This window comes from Dendropsophus ebraccatus, chromosome 14 (genome assembly GCF_027789765.1).
Source record: "Dendropsophus ebraccatus isolate aDenEbr1 chromosome 14, aDenEbr1.pat, whole genome shotgun sequence".
Lineage (NCBI taxonomy): Eukaryota > Metazoa > Chordata > Amphibia > Anura > Hylidae > Dendropsophus > Dendropsophus ebraccatus.
The window spans coordinates 68,406,471-68,427,010 of NC_091467.1; the positions used below are offsets into that span (position 1 = coordinate 68,406,471).

General features: G+C 43.9%; 1 protein-coding gene across 3 annotated transcripts in view; it reads left to right on the plus strand.

Annotated features, from left to right (window-relative positions):
- The first annotated feature begins 796 nt into the window (after positions 1-796).
- Positions 797-20,540, plus strand: part of LOC138772356 (uncharacterized) — a 33,951-nt gene continuing 14,207 nt past the window's right edge. Inside the window, exons 1-5 of one of the 3 annotated variants that reach the window (XM_069952701.1) lie at positions 797-853; positions 6,047-6,117; positions 8,631-8,733; positions 14,050-14,135; positions 16,541-16,637. In XM_069952701.1, the coding sequence (XP_069808802.1) occupies positions 805-853; positions 6,047-6,117; positions 8,631-8,733; positions 14,050-14,135; positions 16,541-16,637 (406 nt within the window). In that variant the 5' untranslated portion in view covers positions 797-804. Of the gene's footprint in view, positions 854-5,134; positions 5,335-5,786; positions 5,916-6,046; positions 6,118-8,630; positions 8,734-14,049; positions 14,136-16,540; positions 16,638-20,540 lie in introns of those variants that run through there. The other 2 variants (XM_069952699.1, XM_069952700.1) reach the window with 2 other exon arrangements.

Genomic DNA, 20,540 nt, shown 5'->3' on the forward strand with positions numbered 1-20,540 from the left:
TCCCTACTGCAATAACAGGTACAGGTTTTGGGGGGGCACTTTGGGTTTGGTCCTGTGACATTGGGGTTGTAGGGCCATTCCATGGCCTCCCTTCCCTGCATGTGCACGCTTTGCGGGGTTGGCAGTTGCTGACCGACACAGTGTGGAGTGAGCGTAGGTACCCGTGTGAACCAGGAGACCTGCACATGGTACATGGGGCAATATGGTTTGATCAAATTATATACCGACATCCTGGCGTTGGTTTTTAAAATAGCCATAGATGGGATGTGCAGCCGTTCCTTTCTCTCTATGTCGTATTTTACAGGTACCGTCTCTACCTCGTGTGCAGAGCTGTGTCTGGTAGGTAGTGAAGGGCTACAGCAATCGGAGAAGAGCAGCCGCCCCTTCTGATCAGCCAGGGATGTAGGACTCCCACAATTAAATGTTTCTACATATAATAGTCACCAACAACACCTACTCTGTATTTCTTATTAATGTAATGTACAGAAATTTTATTGTCAAAATCGTGGCATTTTTTATAGTCCTAAAGCTGCGGAGCGGTATATATAGAAAATATATATGAAATCTGTAGATTATATAACAGGAGATCATTTACAAACATCATACGAGGAACATTGTCCCTAGGGATTAAGACCATCTGATAAATTGCAGCAAACACCTTGAAGCTTCAGGTTAGGATCTCGGTGTCCTTTATTGTTTGCTTAGTCACCAACCTGTGCTGTATCCTGGCTGTATATATACGGCGGCATCACCCGGTGCAGGGTATGTGCGGCTGAGCTGAGGTTATATCCACTCATCTCCACCATGAAGGCCATCATCGTTCTTCTCCTTGGGGTCTTCTCCGGCTTCTTTGGTAAGTGTCTCCATTATTGTTGGGCGCACCTTCTCCTGCCAGTCACCCATCCAGTACGCTACTTTGTCATCAGGATTCTACATATGATATCATGGCCTTAGAATTCTGCTGCTTTATTTTCTATTTTGCATTTGTTGCTCGGGGAAGCCGCATTATCTGGGATCCTATCAAGTTTATCGACCAAGTAAGTATAAGTGTCTATATTGTACACACTAGGTCGGGGTGGAATGATAATGACAGCTGAGGTCGGTGTGGAGCAGACCTAAGGCAATGTCACTAGATATAGGAGAATAGAACCTGCGGGGAGGCTCAGCCTAGTAGTACCACATGCAGCGACTGTAAGGCAGAGTTGAGGGAGGTCCCTCAATGCTATGGCGGAGGTACAGACGGTCACTTGCCAGATGGTAGAGTGTGACGCCACTCCTGTGGTGGTTGGCCGAGATGTAGCCGGACCTTAGGGTGTTGTGTCGTGACGCCAGTGCCGGTTGGGCACACAGTTATGGTGGCACACCTGCTTTTATTTTGGAGGGCCGGATACACCTTGTTCCCCTGTGGTCAGTGACCTGCCGGGCTGCTGAGGGGTCCCTTAGGCTAATGTCAGGGTGGGCTGGAGTGGTGTAGTGACCCTCCCCGACTATTGGCACTACCACCCACAGAAAGGGGAGATGTCCCAAGGAATGTGTGTATACTGTGTTGGTGGGGGCGAAGAATCACAGAGTCTCTTTACCATTAATAATCTCTTGTTTAATCTGAAAGTACTTGTGTGCAACTGTGCAAGAACATACAACTGTGCCTAGACAGGATACGTTACACTTGATAATAGACTTGACAATACAGGATCCAAATCTGTAATAGGAGTATAGCAAGGAGTACAGTCGTGCTGACGAAGAAGAATCAGAGGAGCATAGAGGAGGATGTTGTGAGAGTCCCAACCCAAGTAGTAATGTGCTCTGCCAGGATGTTGGAGGATGAGGTAGAGATGTAAGAATACTTAAGAGAGAATACTTGTGCCTGTGCATCTACCTTGGTCAGAATGAACCACCTGTTGGCCTACCATTGTCAATGGACCCATCTTAGAGGGGGCCGAGTGTGTCAGCGTTTTAAATTGCAGTGACTGCAGTAACATCTGGCACTAGCCAAAATATAATCTCTGTTGGGTTAGCTCTAACCTCTATTATACGCGTCTGAGTTCATTAGCGATATTGGGTAGTGACCCCAGGTGGCCTACGGGCCCCACAGTCACCCCAGGCTAGCTGGGATACTATAGCTGTTGATATCAGCTGTGATTATTGAGGATATAACAGGCTGCCCACAGAGTGTACGCTAGGCAAAAAATCCAAATACAGAAAATACTGATTAGTTACTGCTAGTCACTGTGTTTTTAAGTTTCACATATCTTTTGAGTTATTATTGTTCACTATTAGCCTTAGGCTGCGTTCACACTACGTATATTTCAGTCAGTATATTTCAGTCAGTATTGCAACCAAAACCAGGAGTGGATTAAAAACACAGAAAGGATCTGTTCACACAATGTTGAAACTGAGTGGATGGCCGCCATATAACAGTAAATAACTTCCATTATTTCAATATAACAGCCGTTGTTCTAAAATAACAGCAAATATTTGCCATTAAATGGCGGCCATCCACTCAATTACAACATTGTGTGAACAGAGCCTTTCTGTGTTTTTAATCCACTCCTTGTTTTGGTTGCAATATGAGGACCACAATACTGACTGAAATATACTGACTGAAATATACGTAGTGTGAACGCAGCCTTAGGACGTTTTGACATCTGACTCATTTTATTAATTTCCCGGTAGTCTTCATGTATGCATTCTCCATTGTAACCAAACTTCTCAATACTCCCAGAATGTCAATTCCAAAAGACTCTTGGTAAGAAGGCAAATCCCCGGAAACAGCAGAAAAATGTGAGAGGTGCCATGTACCTTAAATTATTTGTATAAGGATTTTATTTGGGCATTATATGGTACACCATTAGTGGGAATGGCATCAATGTGTGAGAACCAAGAAATGCAGATGGCAGGTGGCAGGGTCTTAGTCCTGAATCACCAGATGACAAGTCAAGATCAGAAGGTGCAGGAGGAGATGTGGTTTTGGCAATTTACTTATATGGCCACTGTCTCCAAAGAAAAAGTCTAAACTTAGCGCATTCTCTGCCGACTCGTGTGCCATGTGACCTAAACAATTAAAGTCTATAGGGCAGTCTCACTCACACAGACACAGAGCGGGGAGAGAAAGGCACATTGCACCATGCCTCTCGCCCTGCTCATTCCAGGATGTGAACAGTTCAACATAGACAGGTACAAAGTTTTGAAATGTCTCCGTGACATCAAAGAAGAAAAGATCCAATGATACATACAGTAAGTGCAATTTCTTGACCCATCAGGGTCTTTATCAAAAATACATACCTAGTGCAATGCTGAACCCATTATGTCTGCTTGATAAAGACCCTGCACTATCTATGGATGCTGTTGTATTATTTCCTATAAAGCTGCTGTAAAGATGTCAGCTGGGATTGGTGGCCTTCTGGCGTGCAGCCACATTTTACCTCCACCATATTGGACTCCACCATATTGGACTCCACCATATTGGACTCTTGCATTTGTGGTAATGTCTTTGAGGTGACATTTTGTAGACGGCCATGCTGTATACTAGTCAGTTGTTTCCATCACCCGAGGCTTATTTAGGTACTAAGGCCAGATCTGCTGGAGCTTATGGATCCACACTGGGGTATTCTACCCTTCTTCTTTCTTTAGCTAATGCTTTAATTATTTTAAGTGCCACTGTTATTATAGGAAACTTTTAACATGTCATAGAGATATGCCAAAAGTTTTCATCAGTCTGATGAAGCGTGGAAACGTGAAACAGCTGTCTTGCTGAGAGGCTTGGCGTCCTCCCCGCCACCTGCTTTTTAACTTGCTATGAACATAAAGTTTATACAATACAGATTGCAGCACATCGATTGGTGAGTGCCCTGGCATACTTCTTTCTTCATTGATTACTTATACGCTAAATGCAACTCGCACAGAGCACCACTAAAGCTGTACAATCATTACAAGTATAACGCCCATCCTCCTAAGAACGTATCCTACTGCATGGAGGTGGTAGTGCCGGTAGCTGCTTCTACACACAGACTTTAGATTGTTACTTTCTATTTGTAATACCCCCACTCCGGGATTCAGTTTGCAGGTGGTATTGCAGCTCATTCCTTTTTACTTCAATGGAGCAGAGCTGCAATACTAGACAAAACCCATGGGCAGAAATAGTAAACCACTTTAAGTCTATGGAAAAGAGGCTAGACCAGTCACCACCAGTGGAGGCAGACCACACAACTGCTATGGGACCCGTGCCGCAAGGCGTCCCCGACGAAGTGTGATGTGCCTCCAGCATACTATTTACGGCACTGACAGCAACCAAACAACACCATCCCCCACCCCCAGGCAGCAGCTCACACCAGCCTCCTCCATGCTATGAGGCCCCATAAATCCTAGCTACACCCCTGGTCACAATCATATATTTCTGGTGCCTTCCAGAGATGAGCAAAGCAGCTGACAATTTGTTTCCCCGATTTCCTAACAAATCGTTCCCCAATCTCTGCTCTCTACCCCTCTTCTCCCCCGGCTGCTGCTCCGCTCCCTTGGGTTGTCCCGGGGATTCCTGGGCGGCGCACACATCAGGAAGATTAGTGTGCATCGGGGCCGGTACTTCCGGTACAGGGATCATCTCTAACACGCGCTCCCTATGCCGGAAGTCCTGGCCGACGTACACTAAGCTTGCTGATGTGTGCGCCGGCAGGGACCCCACAGCCGCCCCTTCTGATCAGCCATCATATTATAGTCACCAACAACACCTATTCTGTATTTCCTATTAACTTAATGTACAGAAATTTTATTTTTAAAATCCTGGCATTTTTCATTGACCTGAAGCTCGGCAGCAGTATATAGAGTATATATGTAATCTGTAGATTACATAACAGGAGATCATTTACAAACCAGAAAAAAGGTAGTTTCTCCCAGCTCCGTAAAAGTTTTTTACGGAGCTGGGAGAAACTACCTTTTTTCTGAATTCTGAACGAATGACGGCCCGCCATACCACTCTGCGTGCTCGAGCGATTGCAAAGCACATGTGCCACGCTAAAGGGGTGAGCTGATTCTACATTTCTCCTGCAGATCATTTACAAAACCAGCACTAAAACAAACATCATATAAGGAATATTGTCCCTAGGGATTAAGATCAAAGATAAATTGCAGCAAACACCTTGAAGCTTCAGGTTAGGATCTTAATGTCCTTTATTGTTTGCCAAGTCACCAACCTCCGCTGTATCCTGGCTGTATATATATATCCAGCAGTCACTGTATACATATGCAGGGTATGTGCGGCTGAGCTGAGGTTATATCCACTCATCTCCACCATGAAGGCCATCACCGTTCTCCTCCTTGGGGTCTTCTCCAGTTTCTTTGGTAAGTGTCTCCATTATTTTTTATTTTGCAGTTGTTGCTCGGGGATATCGCATTATCTTGGAGCCCATAGTTAGAATAAATAACCAGGTTATCGACCCAGTAAGTATAAATGTCTATATTGTACACACTAGGTCGGGGTGGACTGATAATGACAGCTGAGGTTGGTGTGTAGCAGACCTAAAGCAATGCCACTAGATACAAGAGAACAGAACCTGCGGGGAGGCTCAGCCTAGTAGTACCACATGCAGCCACTGTAAGGCAGAGTTGAGGGAGGTCTTACATTCCCACATTGTAAATCGATGGTGCCGTTGTACCTGGTAGAAATTTAGTCGCAGTTCCAACATCCCTCGGGATTTAGATCATCTGATAAATTGCAGCAAACACCTTGAAGCTTCAGGTTAGGATCTTGGTGTCCTTTATTGTTTGCCAAGTTACCAACCTGCGCTGTATCCTGGCTGTATATATATACGGCGGCATCACCCGGTGCAGGGTATGTGCGGCTGAGCTGAGGTTATATCCACTCATCTCCACCATGAAGTCCATCACTGTTCTCCTCCTTGGGGTCTTCTCCAGCTTCTTTGGTAAGTGTCTCCATTATTGTTGGGAGCCCCTTCTCCTGCCAGTCACCCATCCAGTACGCTATATTGTCATCAGGATTCTACATACAATATCATGGCCTTAGATTTCTGCTGCTTTATTTTCTATTTTGCAGTTGTTGCTCGGGGAAGCCGCATTATCTGGGACTCCTCTGTTCCAGGACAACCTATCGACCCTCCTGACCTAGTAAGTATAAATGTCTATATTGTACACACTAGGTCAGGTGGACTGATAATGACAGCTGAGGTCGGTGTGTAGCAGACCTAAGACAATGCCACTAGATACAGGAGAATAGAACCTGCGGGGAGGCTCAGCCTAGTAGTACCACATACAATAAGGCAGAGTTGAGGAAGGTCCCATATTCCCACATTGTAAATCGCTGTTGCAGTTTCATCTGGCAGAAATTTAGTCGCAGTTCCAACATGTAGACAGTGGTTGACCAGAGTATGGGAGCCTAGCGTCCAAACATACAAGCAAAGCCAGCTCACCATGTGCAGGAGTCAGGTGGGTTCCTTTAGCGTAGAGCACAGTAGACATTAAACAGCCAGGCCGATCCCCGGTGACTGCAAGCGGCTGTGTAGAAGAGAAGTCTCCACTTCCAAAATGTATAAATCTTCAAACTTTGCCATACCATAACTAAGGGGTCACACCCCAAATGCATAGGCTTACTATTTTACTGGATGTTGATGTCCGAGCTTTTATATGATGGAATAAAGTTTAAAGATTTTTACATTTTGGAACTGGAGACTTCTCTTCTACACAGCGTCACGGAGCCCCCTGAGATAATACGGAGATGTAGGGTGGGGTTCCTCTCTTCTATTTTTACACCAGTTGGGTATACTCTCTTATAGTTGGCAATGCTCATATCTACAGGGTGCAGAAAACATGAGGTGTAGCTTTCCGACCATGTGTAACAACTAGGCCCGGCCTGATACCCAGACCCAGTAGGTCCTAGAATGCAATGGGGCATGTTGTTCAGCCTGTCTCTTTTTTCCTTCTTCTTAGGCAATGGTAGTCCTGGTAGTCCTGAGTTATATTTAATACTTCTCAGGGATTGTAGCTCCAAGCGCCCCCGAGGAAGAAAGCAAAAGATCTCCTAAATTCTAGTGTTTTCTCCCATTGTAAGCTTCCAGCTAGTGTATGGACGTAGCTCAGTTGATCTGAATATTAACCCAATGGCAGCAACATTCCCAGCACATAAGGACATTAGTCATACATTATCACTGCTAATTATTACATGAATTAAGTACAATATATAAAGGTGCAAACCACGGGGGCTAACACAACTGACAAACATAGGGCAAAACAGATAACACACAGTGAGACACTAGTTAGCTCCTCCTTGTGGTGGCTACAAGAAGCCAAAATTTATGCACTTAAAGTGAATATACCACCAGTTAGGCTGGTGATACATTTACTTTAAAGGGGTGATACACAATGGAGTAGTGCTGTTTGTAGCAGAAAAAGACAGCCATGTTTTTAAGCCTGGATAATTCCTTTCTTTCTATTGCTCTGTGAAGGTTAGTAGAGTGATGTCTTTTAAAGATTTACAGTAGGGGGCTGGGTTCACACTATGTATATTTCAGGCAGTATTTGGTCCTCATGTCAGGTCCTCATAGCAACCAAAACCAGGAGTGGATTGAAAACACAGAAAGGATCTGTTCACACAATGTTGAAATTGAGTGGATGGCCGCCATATAACAGTAAATAACGGCCATTATTTCAATACCACAGCCGTTGTTTTAAAATAACAGCAAATATTTGCCATTAAATGATTGCCATCCACTCAATTACAACATTATGTGAACAGAGCCTTTCTGTGTTTTCAATCCACTCCTGGTTTTGGTTGCTATACAGCCTCACAAATACAGCCTCAAATATACATAGTGTGAACCCAGCCTAATACAGTTTCTGGGAAAACAAAAATAATCTTTCCCAAATTTCACATCAAATCCTACCACTCTGATCTGCCAACTAGACCACCATGAATGACACTGTGCGCATAGGGATGGTTGCCCCTTGGCGGCCTCCAGGAATGGGGGCACATTGTAATGTCTCGGAAAGTTCTGCAAAAAACAAACTTAAAGAGTCACTGTCGTATTTTTTTTTTTTTTTTTTGCAGAAATCAATAGTCCAGGCGATTTTAAGAAACTTTGTAATTGGGTTTATTAGCCAAATCTGCCATTATCTGCATGTAAAAAGCCTTTTCCCAGGTCCCCCCCTCCTTCCTCTTTTTCATCCACTCTGAAAAATCTGAAAATTGTGACTTGTTGCAGGAGACGTCCCCTGTCTGCTCTATGGAGAGGGGAGGGGGGAGGAGGAAGGAGGGAGTTAGCCGGCAGCAGAAAGCAGATAACAGAGGATTACAGGCACGGAGCTGGGTGACAGCTGTAATCCGAGCTCAGAGAGGTCACTGGTGACTGTCACAGGAGATATCCCGTGAGGGATTTGTAGATTAACTCTTTGTTGTCCTGTTTTAGTCTTTTCTTTAGCTCTCTCCATAGGAGAACAATGAAGACAGGGGGGAGAGCTTCAAACTGCTTTTTCATGATAAAAATGCATTTTTTGGATAATAAACCCAATTACAAAGTTTCTTAAAATCGCCTGGACTATTGATTTCTGCAAAAAAAAATTCACGACAGTGACACTTTAACTCTGCTGCCTGAATAAAATGTGTGTGGTGGATATTGTTTCTACAGGATGAACTAATTTCTGGTGTACGTCCTATCCGATTCTGGAGGGTTGGAAATGTTGATGTCAAGGTTTTAACAGCAGCTGGAGAAGCACTCCAAACACCAACAGGTGAGGAAAATGAATGGAGAGAAGTCTACACTAAGGGGCCTATTCCACGGAGCGATAAGCGACCGAATAAGCCCAATTTGGCCGATTATCGCTCCGTGGAATAGAGACAATGATCAGCCGATAATCACGTCATCGGCTGATCGTTTATTTAGGTTCCAACCTAAAATCATTGGGCACCCACCGCGTATCGCTGCATGGAATAGCGATGGACAGCGGGCGACCGTCAGTTTCAGAAGCACCATACATTACCTAAGCATCGGTAACAATGTCCCTGCAGCCCATGCTAAATGATTATCGGGCTGTGGAATAGGCCCAGTAAATGAGCGCCATTATTTATCAGGCCCCTATCAGCCCCTGGAATAGGACCTTTAGCGTATTCTCTCCCGACTCATGTGCCACGTGACCTAAACATAATTTAAGTCTATGGGCAGTCTCGCTCACACAGACACACAATGGGGAGAGAAAGGCACATTGCACCAAGCGTCTCACCCTGCTCATTCCAGGATGTTAACAGTTCAACATAGACAGGTAAAAACATTTGACATGACCAATCCTCGAGAAGGTTTATTCAATAAGCTGAGGACATAAGTGCAATTTCTTGACCCATCAGCGTCTTTATCAAACATACATACCTAATGCAATCTATGGACGCCGTTGGATTATTTCCTCTTCGATGCTATAAGGCTGTCAGCTGGGATTGGTGGCCTACTGGCGTGCAGCCACATTTTACCTCCACCATATTAGACTCTTGCATTCGAGCTGATGTCTTTGAGGTGACATGTCAATAGTTGTATTTTGTAGACGGCCATGCTGTATACTAGTCAGTTGTTGCCATCACCCGAGGCTCATTTAGATATTAAGGCCAGATCTGCTGGAGCTTATGGATCCACACTGGGGTATTCTACCATCACCAGGGCAGTAGGGTCGACCCTTCTTCTTTCTTTAGCTGATGATTTAATTCTTTTAAGTGTCCCTGTCATTATAGGAAACTTTTAACATGTCATAGATATAAGCCAAAAGTTTTGAACGGTCCGGGTCTGAGTGTACCTGAGACCTGTACCGATCAGCACGTCCGCTCCCCGCTCTGTGTGAGGAATAAAGAGTCAGGCTCCATAGACTTACACTATGAGCCGGACTCATCAAGTGAGGGGCGGGAGAGGACCGCGCCTAGAGTAGCTCCCACAACACAACAGGTCTGAACACAGACGTGGACCGATCAAAACTTTTGGCATGTCTCCATCACATGTCAAAAGTTTATTTATAATGACGGGTAAACTTTAATGCACTCCTTGAGCATCCCTTTTGGGGATACCAGTAGGTCTCTAGTGAAGCCTGTTGTGCTGCTCAGGATACAAAAGTGACAGCAACACGTGCAACCTCCTTCCTCTGTTTACTGGGGAGTGAGTGCCCTTCCAGTCAGGTGATCATGACAACGCCCATATCCACACTTGGTTTATGGCTGTGTATGGATGTGTGTAAAGGTTTTTTTTTCAGGATTAGATAAACATGGCTACTTTCTATTTGTAATAGAACCACACTGGGATTCAGTTTGCAGGTGGTATTGCAGCTCATTCCTTTTTACTACAATGGAGCAGAGCTGCAATACTAGACAAAACCCATGGGCAGAAATAGTAAACCACTTGAAGTTTATGGAGAAGGGGCTAGACCAGTCAACAGCAGTGGAGGCAGACCAAACAACTGCTACAGGACCCGTGCGGCAAGGGGTCCCTGACGAAGTGTGATGTGCCACCAGCATACTACCTACGGCACTGGTAGCAAGAATCCCCCAACTCCCCCACCCCCAGACAGCAGCTCACACCAGCCTCCTCTATGCTATGGGGCCCCATAAATCCTAGCTACACCCCTGGTCACTTTCATATATTTCTGGTGCCTTCCAGAGATGAGAAAAGCAGCTGACAATTTGTTTCCCTGATTTCCTAACAAATCGTTCCCCTGTCTCTGCTCTCTTCTCCTCTTCTCCCCCGGCTGCTGCTCCGCTCCCTTGGGGTGTCCTGGGGATTCCCATGCGGCGCACACATCAGGAGGCTCAGTGTGCACCGGGGCCGGTACTTCCGGTACAGGGAGCGTCTCTAACACACGCTCCCTATGCCGGAAGTCCCGGACGACGTACACTAAGCTTGCTGATGTGTGCGCCGGCTGGGACCCCACAGCCGCCCCTTCTGATCAGCCATCATATTATAGTCACCAACAACACCTACTCTGTATTTCCTATTAACTTAATGTACAGAAATTTTATTTTTTAAATCCTGGCATTTTTCATTGACCTGAAGCTCCGCAGCAGTAAATACAGTATATATGTATATAAATTAGTAAGTAGGCTCTCTAGGAATAGGTATATGATATAGTATATATGGTCAAGTAAATATGTTGCTTATGAATAGTGGTGTATACTGTCAGGAAAGTATTGGGATAGTAGGAGAATAGATATACAGTAATTAATACTTATACAAAAGCATGACTTAATATGTAAAATAAAATATAATATATAGTATAATTTAAAAATTCATATACATGATATAAAATACATAAAAAGGTGCAATTCATAGAATCAGAGCTCTCACGGATGAGCTCATATAGTGTCCGATTGTATAATATGTAGAGCCAAGTTCAGCTGTCCGTGCCGGGCCCTTAGCGCAGGCAGCTGATAAGATAATATATCTGTATTGTAAATAACATATAGCCTGTAGTTATATCAGTCAATTAGATAATAATTATTAGTATAGTGATACGGTAGCGCTCCTTTCGAGACGTAGCGCTTGTATATGGTGGAGTTCAATTGCGTTAATTATCTCTGTATATATGGCTCTGTATCTCCACAGTACAAGGGACTTATTGTTTGCATAATTTTTAATTATACACAATAAACATGATTTTTGTTATAAAAATTCTTTATGTTTGCAAAGAGATTGTTCATTTTGTCTTAAACGGTTACATGATTTCTTATTGCATAAAATTATTTCTATCTTAAATGGGTGCATGCTTTTTTGGTTGGAGAATTATATGTCTCTTTGTGTGTTAGCCAGTTACCAAAATGTTTACAGTATTACAAAATTAGTATAATAGTTATGATATAACTCAGTTTGTACAGTATAATTACAGTAATGTCACATATGCATATTGTTCATCATCACATAGTACATTAGTTCTATATTGATTTAAGACATCGTATAATATAGTAATTCACTGTAGCCGTGACCATCATCTATATCAAATGTGTCAAATATCATTGTTTAGTTGTTATGATGTTATTGCGAGGATTCCCTTTATGTATTTCCCCATGTTCTCAAGCGCGGCAGGTGATCCGAAAATAAGACCAATAAGTACAAAAACAATCAATGTTTACCCAACAAGATTGCTGGCGTCTAACATACTAACGCTAGCCCATATTTAGATCACAATAGAAATCATAAGCTACGTTGTATATACCAAGATAACGATGACATCTGTATACACTAGCTTTACGATACGAATAAAGTCCGGAATTTACACCAAGGCGGTGTCCATACCATCAAATTATGTTATGACTACTGTGAAGAATACCTAGAAGTAGAACCTAGAAAAAAGCATATACCATCCAAGACCTGGTTCAGACTAGCACGGCACAATATAGCGTGTATCCATGCAACATGGGGAAATACATAAAGGGAATCCTCGCAATAACATCATAACAACTAAACAATGATATTTGACACATTTGATATAGATGATGGTCACGGCTACAGTGAATTACTATATTATACGATGTCTTAAATCAATATAGAACTAATGTACTATGTGATGATGAACAATATGCATATGTGACATTACTGTAATTATACTGTACAAACTGAGTTATATCATAACTATTATACTAATTTTGTAATACTGTATACATTTTGGTAACTGGCTAACACACAAAGAGACATATAATTCTCCAACCAAAAAAGCATGCACCCATTTAAGATAGAAATAATTTTATGTAATAAGAAATCATGTCACCGTTTAAGACAAAATGAACAATCTCTTTGCAAACATGAAGAATTTTTATAACAAAATTAATTAATAACTAATTAACTATTATTAATTAATTAATAACATAGCAAAATGAACCATTCACAATACCTTAGGAAAACATGGAAAACCTTCCAGGAAGGATCCAGTCCAGGTCTTGTGAAATCCTAAATGATATATAAATCCGAACTATCACCAGTTCTGTATAGTTATCCATACTTTACTGAGGAAAGGGGTGAGGAAGCTCCAGAAACGCGTTTAAAGAGGATAACCGAGCCATATGCATACTATTTATCAAACAATCCTACAGCCGTAGTATGTCAACATGAACTGCTAAGGGCTCGGACACACTAGCGTTTTTCTTTGTTTCTAACGGATCCGTCTATATTAATTAAACGGATGAGCATAAACTGATGAGCAGACTGATGCAAACTGATTGCAAAATGTTCATCTTTTTTTAATGGTCCATTTGTATTTTGGCTTAAAAAAACTGACTTTTGTACGTCAGTTTGCATCCGTTTGCATCAGTCAGCATCCGTTTTTCTATCCGTTTATTTTTCTTCTTTGGTTTCTTGCTGCTTCTGCCCGGCTACTAACATCTATACAAACCACTGGAAGTCGGGTGAGAGGTGGATGATCCACCATCAACATTTGAATATATGCTTTTATCTGCTATATCTGCCCTTGAAAACCCAAATGTTCTATGCAAGCCGATATTCCTATTCCTAGAGAGCCTACTTACTAATTTATTCCCTTGTTTACCCTCAGGCGCAGAGACAGTAGTGCACTCGGAGTCAGGGTTTAGCCACCATATTGTAGGGGTGTAGCAAACATACAAAATAATTTTTTCCTTCTAACACAGTATATATGTAATCTGTAGATTACATAACAGGAGATCATTTACAAAACCAGCACTAAAACAAACATCATATAAGGAATATTGTCCCTAGGGATTAAGATCAAAGATAAATTGCAGCAAACGCCTTGAAGCTTCAGGTTAGGATCTTAATGTCTTTTATTGTATGCCAAGTCACCAACCTGCGCTGTATCCTGGCTGTATATATATACGGCGGCATCACCCGGTGCAGGGTATGTGCGGCTGAGGTTATATCCACTCATCTCCACCATGAAGGCCATCACCGTCCTCCTCCTTGGGGTCTTCTCCAGCTTCTTTGGTAAGTGTCTCCATTATTGTTGGGAGCCCCTTCTCCTGCCAGTCACCCATCCAGTACGCTATATTGTCATCAGGATTCTACATATGATATCATGGCCTCAGAATTCTGCTGCTTTTTTTCTATTTTGCAGATGTTGCTCAGGAAAGCGGCATTATCTGGGACTCCTCTGTTCCAGGAGAATCCTGGAGAATCGACCCTATTGACCCTATTGACCCAGTAAGTATAAATGTCTATATTGTACACACTAGGTCGGGTGGACTGATAATGACAGCTGAGGTCGGTGTGTAGCAAACCTAAGACAATGCCACTAGATACAGGAGAATAGAACCTGCGGGGAGGCTCAGCCTAGTAGTACCACATGCAGTAAGGCAGAGTTGAGGGAGGTCTCACATTCTCACATTGTAAACCGCTGATGCAGTTTCATCTGGCAGAAATTTAGTCGCAGTTCCAACATGTAGACAGTGGTTGACCAGAGTATGGGAGCCTAGAGTCCAAACATACAAGCAAAGCCAGCTCACCATGTGCAGGAGTCAGGTGGGTTCCTTTAGCGTAGAGCACAGTAGACATTAAACAACCAGGCCGATCCCCGGTGACTGCAAGCAGCTGTGTAGAAGAGAAGTCTCCACTTCCAAAATGTATAAATCTTCAAACTTTGCCATACCATAACTAAGGGGTCACACCCCAAATGCATAGGCTTACTATTTTACTGGATGTTGATGTCCTAGCTTTTATATGATGGAATAAAGTTTAAAGATTTTTACATTTTGGAACTGGAGACTTCTCTTCTACACAGCGTCACGGAGCCCCCTGAGATAATACGGAGATGTAGGGTGGGGGTTCCTCTCTTCTATTTTTACACCAGTTGGGTATACTCACTTATAGTTGGCAATGCTCATATCTACAGGGTGCAGAAAACATGAGGTGTAGCTTTCCGACCATGTGTAACAACTAGGCCCAGCCTGATACCCAGACCCAGTAGGTCCTAGAATGCAATGGGGCATGTTGTTCAGCCTGTCTCTTTTTTCCTTCTTCTTAGGCAATGGTAGTCCTGGTAGTCCTGAGTTATATTCAATACTTCTCAGGGATTGTAGCTCCAAGCGCCCCCGAGGAAGAAAGCAAAAGATCTCCTAAATTCTAGTGCTTTCTCCCATTGTAAGCTTCCAGCTAGTGTATGGACGTAGCTCAGTTGATCTGAATATTAACCCAATGGCAGCAACATTCTCAGCACATAAGGACATTAGTCATACATTATCACTGCAAATTATTACATGAATTAAGTACAATATATAAAGGTGCAAACCACGGGGGTAAAACAACTGACAAACATAGGGCAAAACAGATAACACACAGTGACACACTAGTTAGCTCCTCCTTGTGGTGGCTACAAGAAGCCAAAATTTATGCACTTAAAGTGAATATACCACCAGTTAGGCTGGGTTCACACTGCGTTTTTGCAATCCGTTTTTTGCAAAAAAAAAACGGATGAAAAACGGATTGCAAAAAACGGATGCATTTGTGTGCATCCGTTTTGATTAGTTTTTACATTGACTTCCATTATAAAAAAAAAAGGATCAGTTTTTTTTGGCGGACACAAAAACGTTGCTGACACACTTTTTTTTTTTGTCCATTTAAAAAAACGGATCTGTTAAACGGATTGCAAAAACGCAGTGTGAACCCACCCTTAGATCGCTTTGTGTTTTTGACATGGATAGACCGGGGCTGGCGCTGAGATGCCGGTAGCGCAGTCCTTTTTTTTAAATGCCCTATTTTCCGTGCACAGTGCCAATCTATTCCCGAGCACCTGATGGCATGAAGTGTTTCATGCCATCTGGTGCCATGTGCAGGAACAGAGCAGTGTTTAAAAAAAAAGCACTAATATCCTCGCGCTGGTTTGTTCATGTAGAAAACACTAAGCGATCTACCTAGTGGTACATTCACTTCATTCACAAATTAGAAAAAACATAGCTACTTTCTTGCATCCTGTCACCAGGTTGTGTGTTGTATTACAATTCAGCTCCATTCACTTCAATGGAGTAGTGCTGTTTGTAGCAGAAGAAGGCAGCCATGTTTTTAAGCCTGGATAATTCCTTTCTTTCTATTGCTCTGTGAGGGTTAGTAGAGTCATGTCTTTTAAAGATTAACAGTTTAATGCAGTTTCTGGGAAAACGAAAATAATCTTTCCCAAATTTCACATCAACTCCCACCACTCTGATCTGCCAACTAGACCACTATGAATGATATTGTGCGCATAGGGATGGTTGCCCCTTTGTTCACCAGTGGTTGCAACAAGTCCATGGCAGCCTCCAGGAATGGGGGCACATTGTAATGTCTCAGAAAGGGCTGGGGGTGGGCTGATGGGGTGATGTGGCCGGGATGGGGGGATGCGCCAGGGATGCGACGGCGGGGCTGCGGGCACCAGGGAGTTAAAGCACATATTCACAGCGGGATGTCAATCCCGCTGCGAATTTGTCCTATCATAGGGGTGAATTGATACCCAATCCGCAGCGGTTCTCACTTCGAATCCACAGAAGTGAGATCCGCTGTGGATCTGGTAGGTGTGAAGGCACCCTAACTCTGCTGCCTGAATAAAATACCGTGTGTGGTGGATATTGTTTCTACAGGACGAACAAATTTCTGGTCTATGTCCTATCCAATTCTGGAGCGTTGGAGATGACAAGGTTTTAACAACAGCTGGGGAAGCACTCAAAACACCAACAGGTGAGGAAAATGAATCGAGAGAAGTCTACACTAAGGGGCCTATTCCACGGAGCGATAAGCCGCCGAATAAGCCCAATTTGGCCGATTATCGCTCCGTGGAATAGAGACAACGATCAGCCGATAATAGCGTCATCAGCTGATCCTTTATTTAGGTTCCAACCTAAAATCATTGGGCACCCACCGCGTATCGCTGCATGGAATAGCGATGGACAGCGGGCAACCGTCAATTTCAGAAGCACCATACATTACCTAAGCATCGCTAACGATGTCCCTGCAGCCCATGCTAAACGATTATCGGGCTGTGGAATAGGCCCAGTAAATGAGCCATTATTTATCAGGCCCCCATCAGCCCGTGGAATAGGCCCAGTAAATGAGCCATTATTTATCAGGCCCCCATCAGCCCGTGGAATAGGACCTTTAGCGTATTCTCTCAATGGGGAGAGAAAGGCACATTGCACCAAGCGTCTCACCCTGCTCATTCCAGGTTGTTAACAGTCCAACATAGACAGGTAAAAACATTTGACATGACCAATCCTCGAGAAGGTTTATTCAATAAGCTGAGGACATAAGTGCAATTTCTTGACCCATCAGCGTCTTTATCAAACATACATACCTAATGCAATCTATGGACGCCGTTGGATTATTTCCTCTTCGATGCTATAAGTCTGTCAGCTGGGATTGGTGGCCTTCTGGCGTGCAGCCACATTTTACCTCCACCATATTAGACTCTTGCATTCGAGCTGATGTCTTTGTGGTGACAAGTCAATAGTTGTATTTTGTAGACAGGCGTGCTGTATACTAGTCAGTTGTTGCCATCACCCGAGGCTCATTTAGATATTAAGGCCGAATCTGCTGGAGCTTATGGATCCACACTGGGGTATTCTACCATCACCAGGGCAGTAGGCTAGACCCTTCTTCTTTCTTTAGCTGATGATTTAATTCTTTTAAGTGTCCCTGTCATTATAGGAAACTTTTAACACGTCATAGATATAAGCCAAAAGTTTTGAACGGTCCAGGTCTGAGTGTACCTGAGACCTGTACTGATCAGCACGTCCGCTCCCCGCTCTGTGTGAGGAATAAAGAGTCAGGCTCCATAGACTTACACTATGAGCCGGACTCATCAAGTGAGGGGCGGGAGAGGACCGCGCTTACAGTAGCTCCCAATCACAACAGGTCTGAAAACAGACGTGGACCGATCAAAACTTTTGGCATGTCTTCATCCATGTCAAAAGTTTATTTATAATGACGGGTAAACTTTAATGCACTCCTTGAGCATCTCTTTTGGGGATACCAGTCGCACTGTACCTGTAGGTCTCAGTTCTCTAGTGAAGCCTGTTGTGCTGCTCAGGATACAAAAGTGACAGCAACACGTGCAACCTCCTTCCTCTGTTTACTGGGGAGTGAGTGCCCTTCCAGTCAGGTGATCATGACAACGCCCATATCCACACCTACATGGACCTCGCCCATATCCACACTTGGTTTATGGCTGTGTATGGATGTGTGTAAAGGTTTTTTTTTCAGGATTAGATAAACATGGCTACTTTCTATTTGTAATAGAACCACACTGGGATTCAGTTTGCAGGTGGTATTGCAGCTCATTCCTTTTTACTACAATGGAGCAGAGCTGCAATACTAGACAAAACCCATGGGCAGAAATAGAAAAACACTTGAAGTTTATGGAGAAGAGGCTAGACCAGTCAACAGCAGTGGAGGCAGACCAAACAACTGTTACAGGACCGATGCGGCAAGGGGTCCCTGACGAAGTGTGATGTGCCTCCAGCATTCTACCTACGGCACTGGTAGCAAGAATCCCCTAACTCCCCCACCCCCAGACAGCAGCTCACACCAGCCTCCTCTATGCTATGGGGCCCCATAAATCCTAGCTACACCCCTTGGTCACTTTCATATATTTCTGGTGCCTTCCAGAGATGAGAAAAGCAGCTGACAATTTGTTTCCCTGATTTCCTAACAAATCATTCCCCCGTCTCTGCTCTCTTCTCCCCCAGCTGCTGCTCCGCTCCCTTGGGGTGTCCTGGGGATTCCCATGCGGCGCACACATCATGAAGCTTAGTGTGCACCGGGGCCGGTACTTACGGTACAGGGAGCGTCTCTAACACACGCTCCCTATGCCAGAAGTCCCGGCCGACGTACACTAAGCTTGCTGATTAAGATCAAAGATAAATTGCAGCAAACACCTTGAAGCTTCAGGTTAGGATCTTGGTGTCCTTTATTGGCTGTATATATACGGCGGCATCACCCGGTGCAGGGTATGTGCGGCTGAGCTGAGGTTATCTCCACCATGAAGGCCATCACCGTTCTCCTCCTTGTGGTCTTCTCCAGCTTCTTTGTTAAGTGTCTCCATTATTGTTGGTGGCCCATTCTCCTGCCAGTCACCCATCCAGTACGCTATATTGTCATCAGGATTCTACATATGATATTGTAACGTCCGCAGGGTGGACTGGAGGCTCTATTAGGACCAGATAGGGTGCCGGTGGTGTTGTCAGGGGCAATAGTGTCACGGTGCTTTACTCCTACCTTAGCGGTCCTGGCTCTCCTAAGGCCCCGGGCGGTCGTCACAGCAATGAGGTGGTTGGTTTCCAGTGATTGGAGACAATGAATAGACGGTAATATAACTGAGGGACTTTACTTTCTGGTTTACACAGTAATACAGCACATTGTAATGGTGTTCAGTCACTCTCCAGTCAGGCTGCATGAAGTGAGCATTGGGTTCCCTCTGCCTTAGTGGTTATGGCCTTTATCTGGCTGGTTAGAATCTCTCCTCTCTCTCTCTCCTTGCATTACCTGCTCTGCACTCAGCAGGTTACTTCACTTACTTGAAGTTTTTAATCAGTACACGACTGCTTATATCTGACTATGATGGAGAGCACGTGTCTGCTCCTCCTCACCGACTACATCTACTCCACTCCTCTCAGGACCTGTAAGACCTCCTACTGTTGCCTAGGCAGCACACTTGAGGTGGAAGGCCGCTGGGTCCCAATGCTCACTGTCAACATGTTGGCAATGCACTGCCACCTGCTGGACACCAATGATAAAGCATTATACAGTTACTTTATACAGAGCACATGTCATATTGCAGATAAAACTTTGTAGTGCCTTGTGGGTCACTACATACCCCCTTAAAGAAGACCCAAGCCGCCCCCGGCTTGTGCTAACGAAACTACCCGTATGTCGGGGCATTGTACCATGTTCACCCAGGCTTTTGGTGGAGTGCACCTGTAAAGAACGCCTTGGTTCTAATGTAACGTATACTACAGTGTCTATGTTCCTATTGTCATGCGAGCTGGACCTAGATTGACTAGGCTATTCTGTATGCTGCATGTAGCTCCAATGTTACCTAAAGTTACCACAGACTCATACCCAGTTCCCTGACTATGCTGTGGCTAATGTGTTTTACTCTTCTCTCTAATGCTAGTGTGCTAAAGGCGAAGACTAGTCTTGAACCTTCTGATGTTTCTGGCCAGGAAACACAGAAAGTGTGGGGGTAATTATCCCAACCACCTAACAAGTTGGCTAATCTACCGTTAGAAGGGTGGCTTAATCCTGTTTTCCCTTCAAGAGTATCAAGGCCTTTAATTGCTCAGAACGCTTTATCGCCAAGATACCTACTAGTGTCAAACTACCAAACTAAGTGTAGGCCTTCACTGTGTCACAACATGCTGATCAATACATGTTTTTTTTTTTCTTTATATATTTATTTATGAAAACTTTTTCACAGTTATGCAAAGATAAAAAAAACTATTTTACAAAATACAATGTCAAAGCATACGGCATATCAAAAAACATCCCACCCCCCCCACCCCTGGACTGAAGAAGAAAGAAAGAAAAAAAAAAAAACATGTCACTCCTAAGCCCATTTTCCCCCAAAACACTGGTACTTGTGAA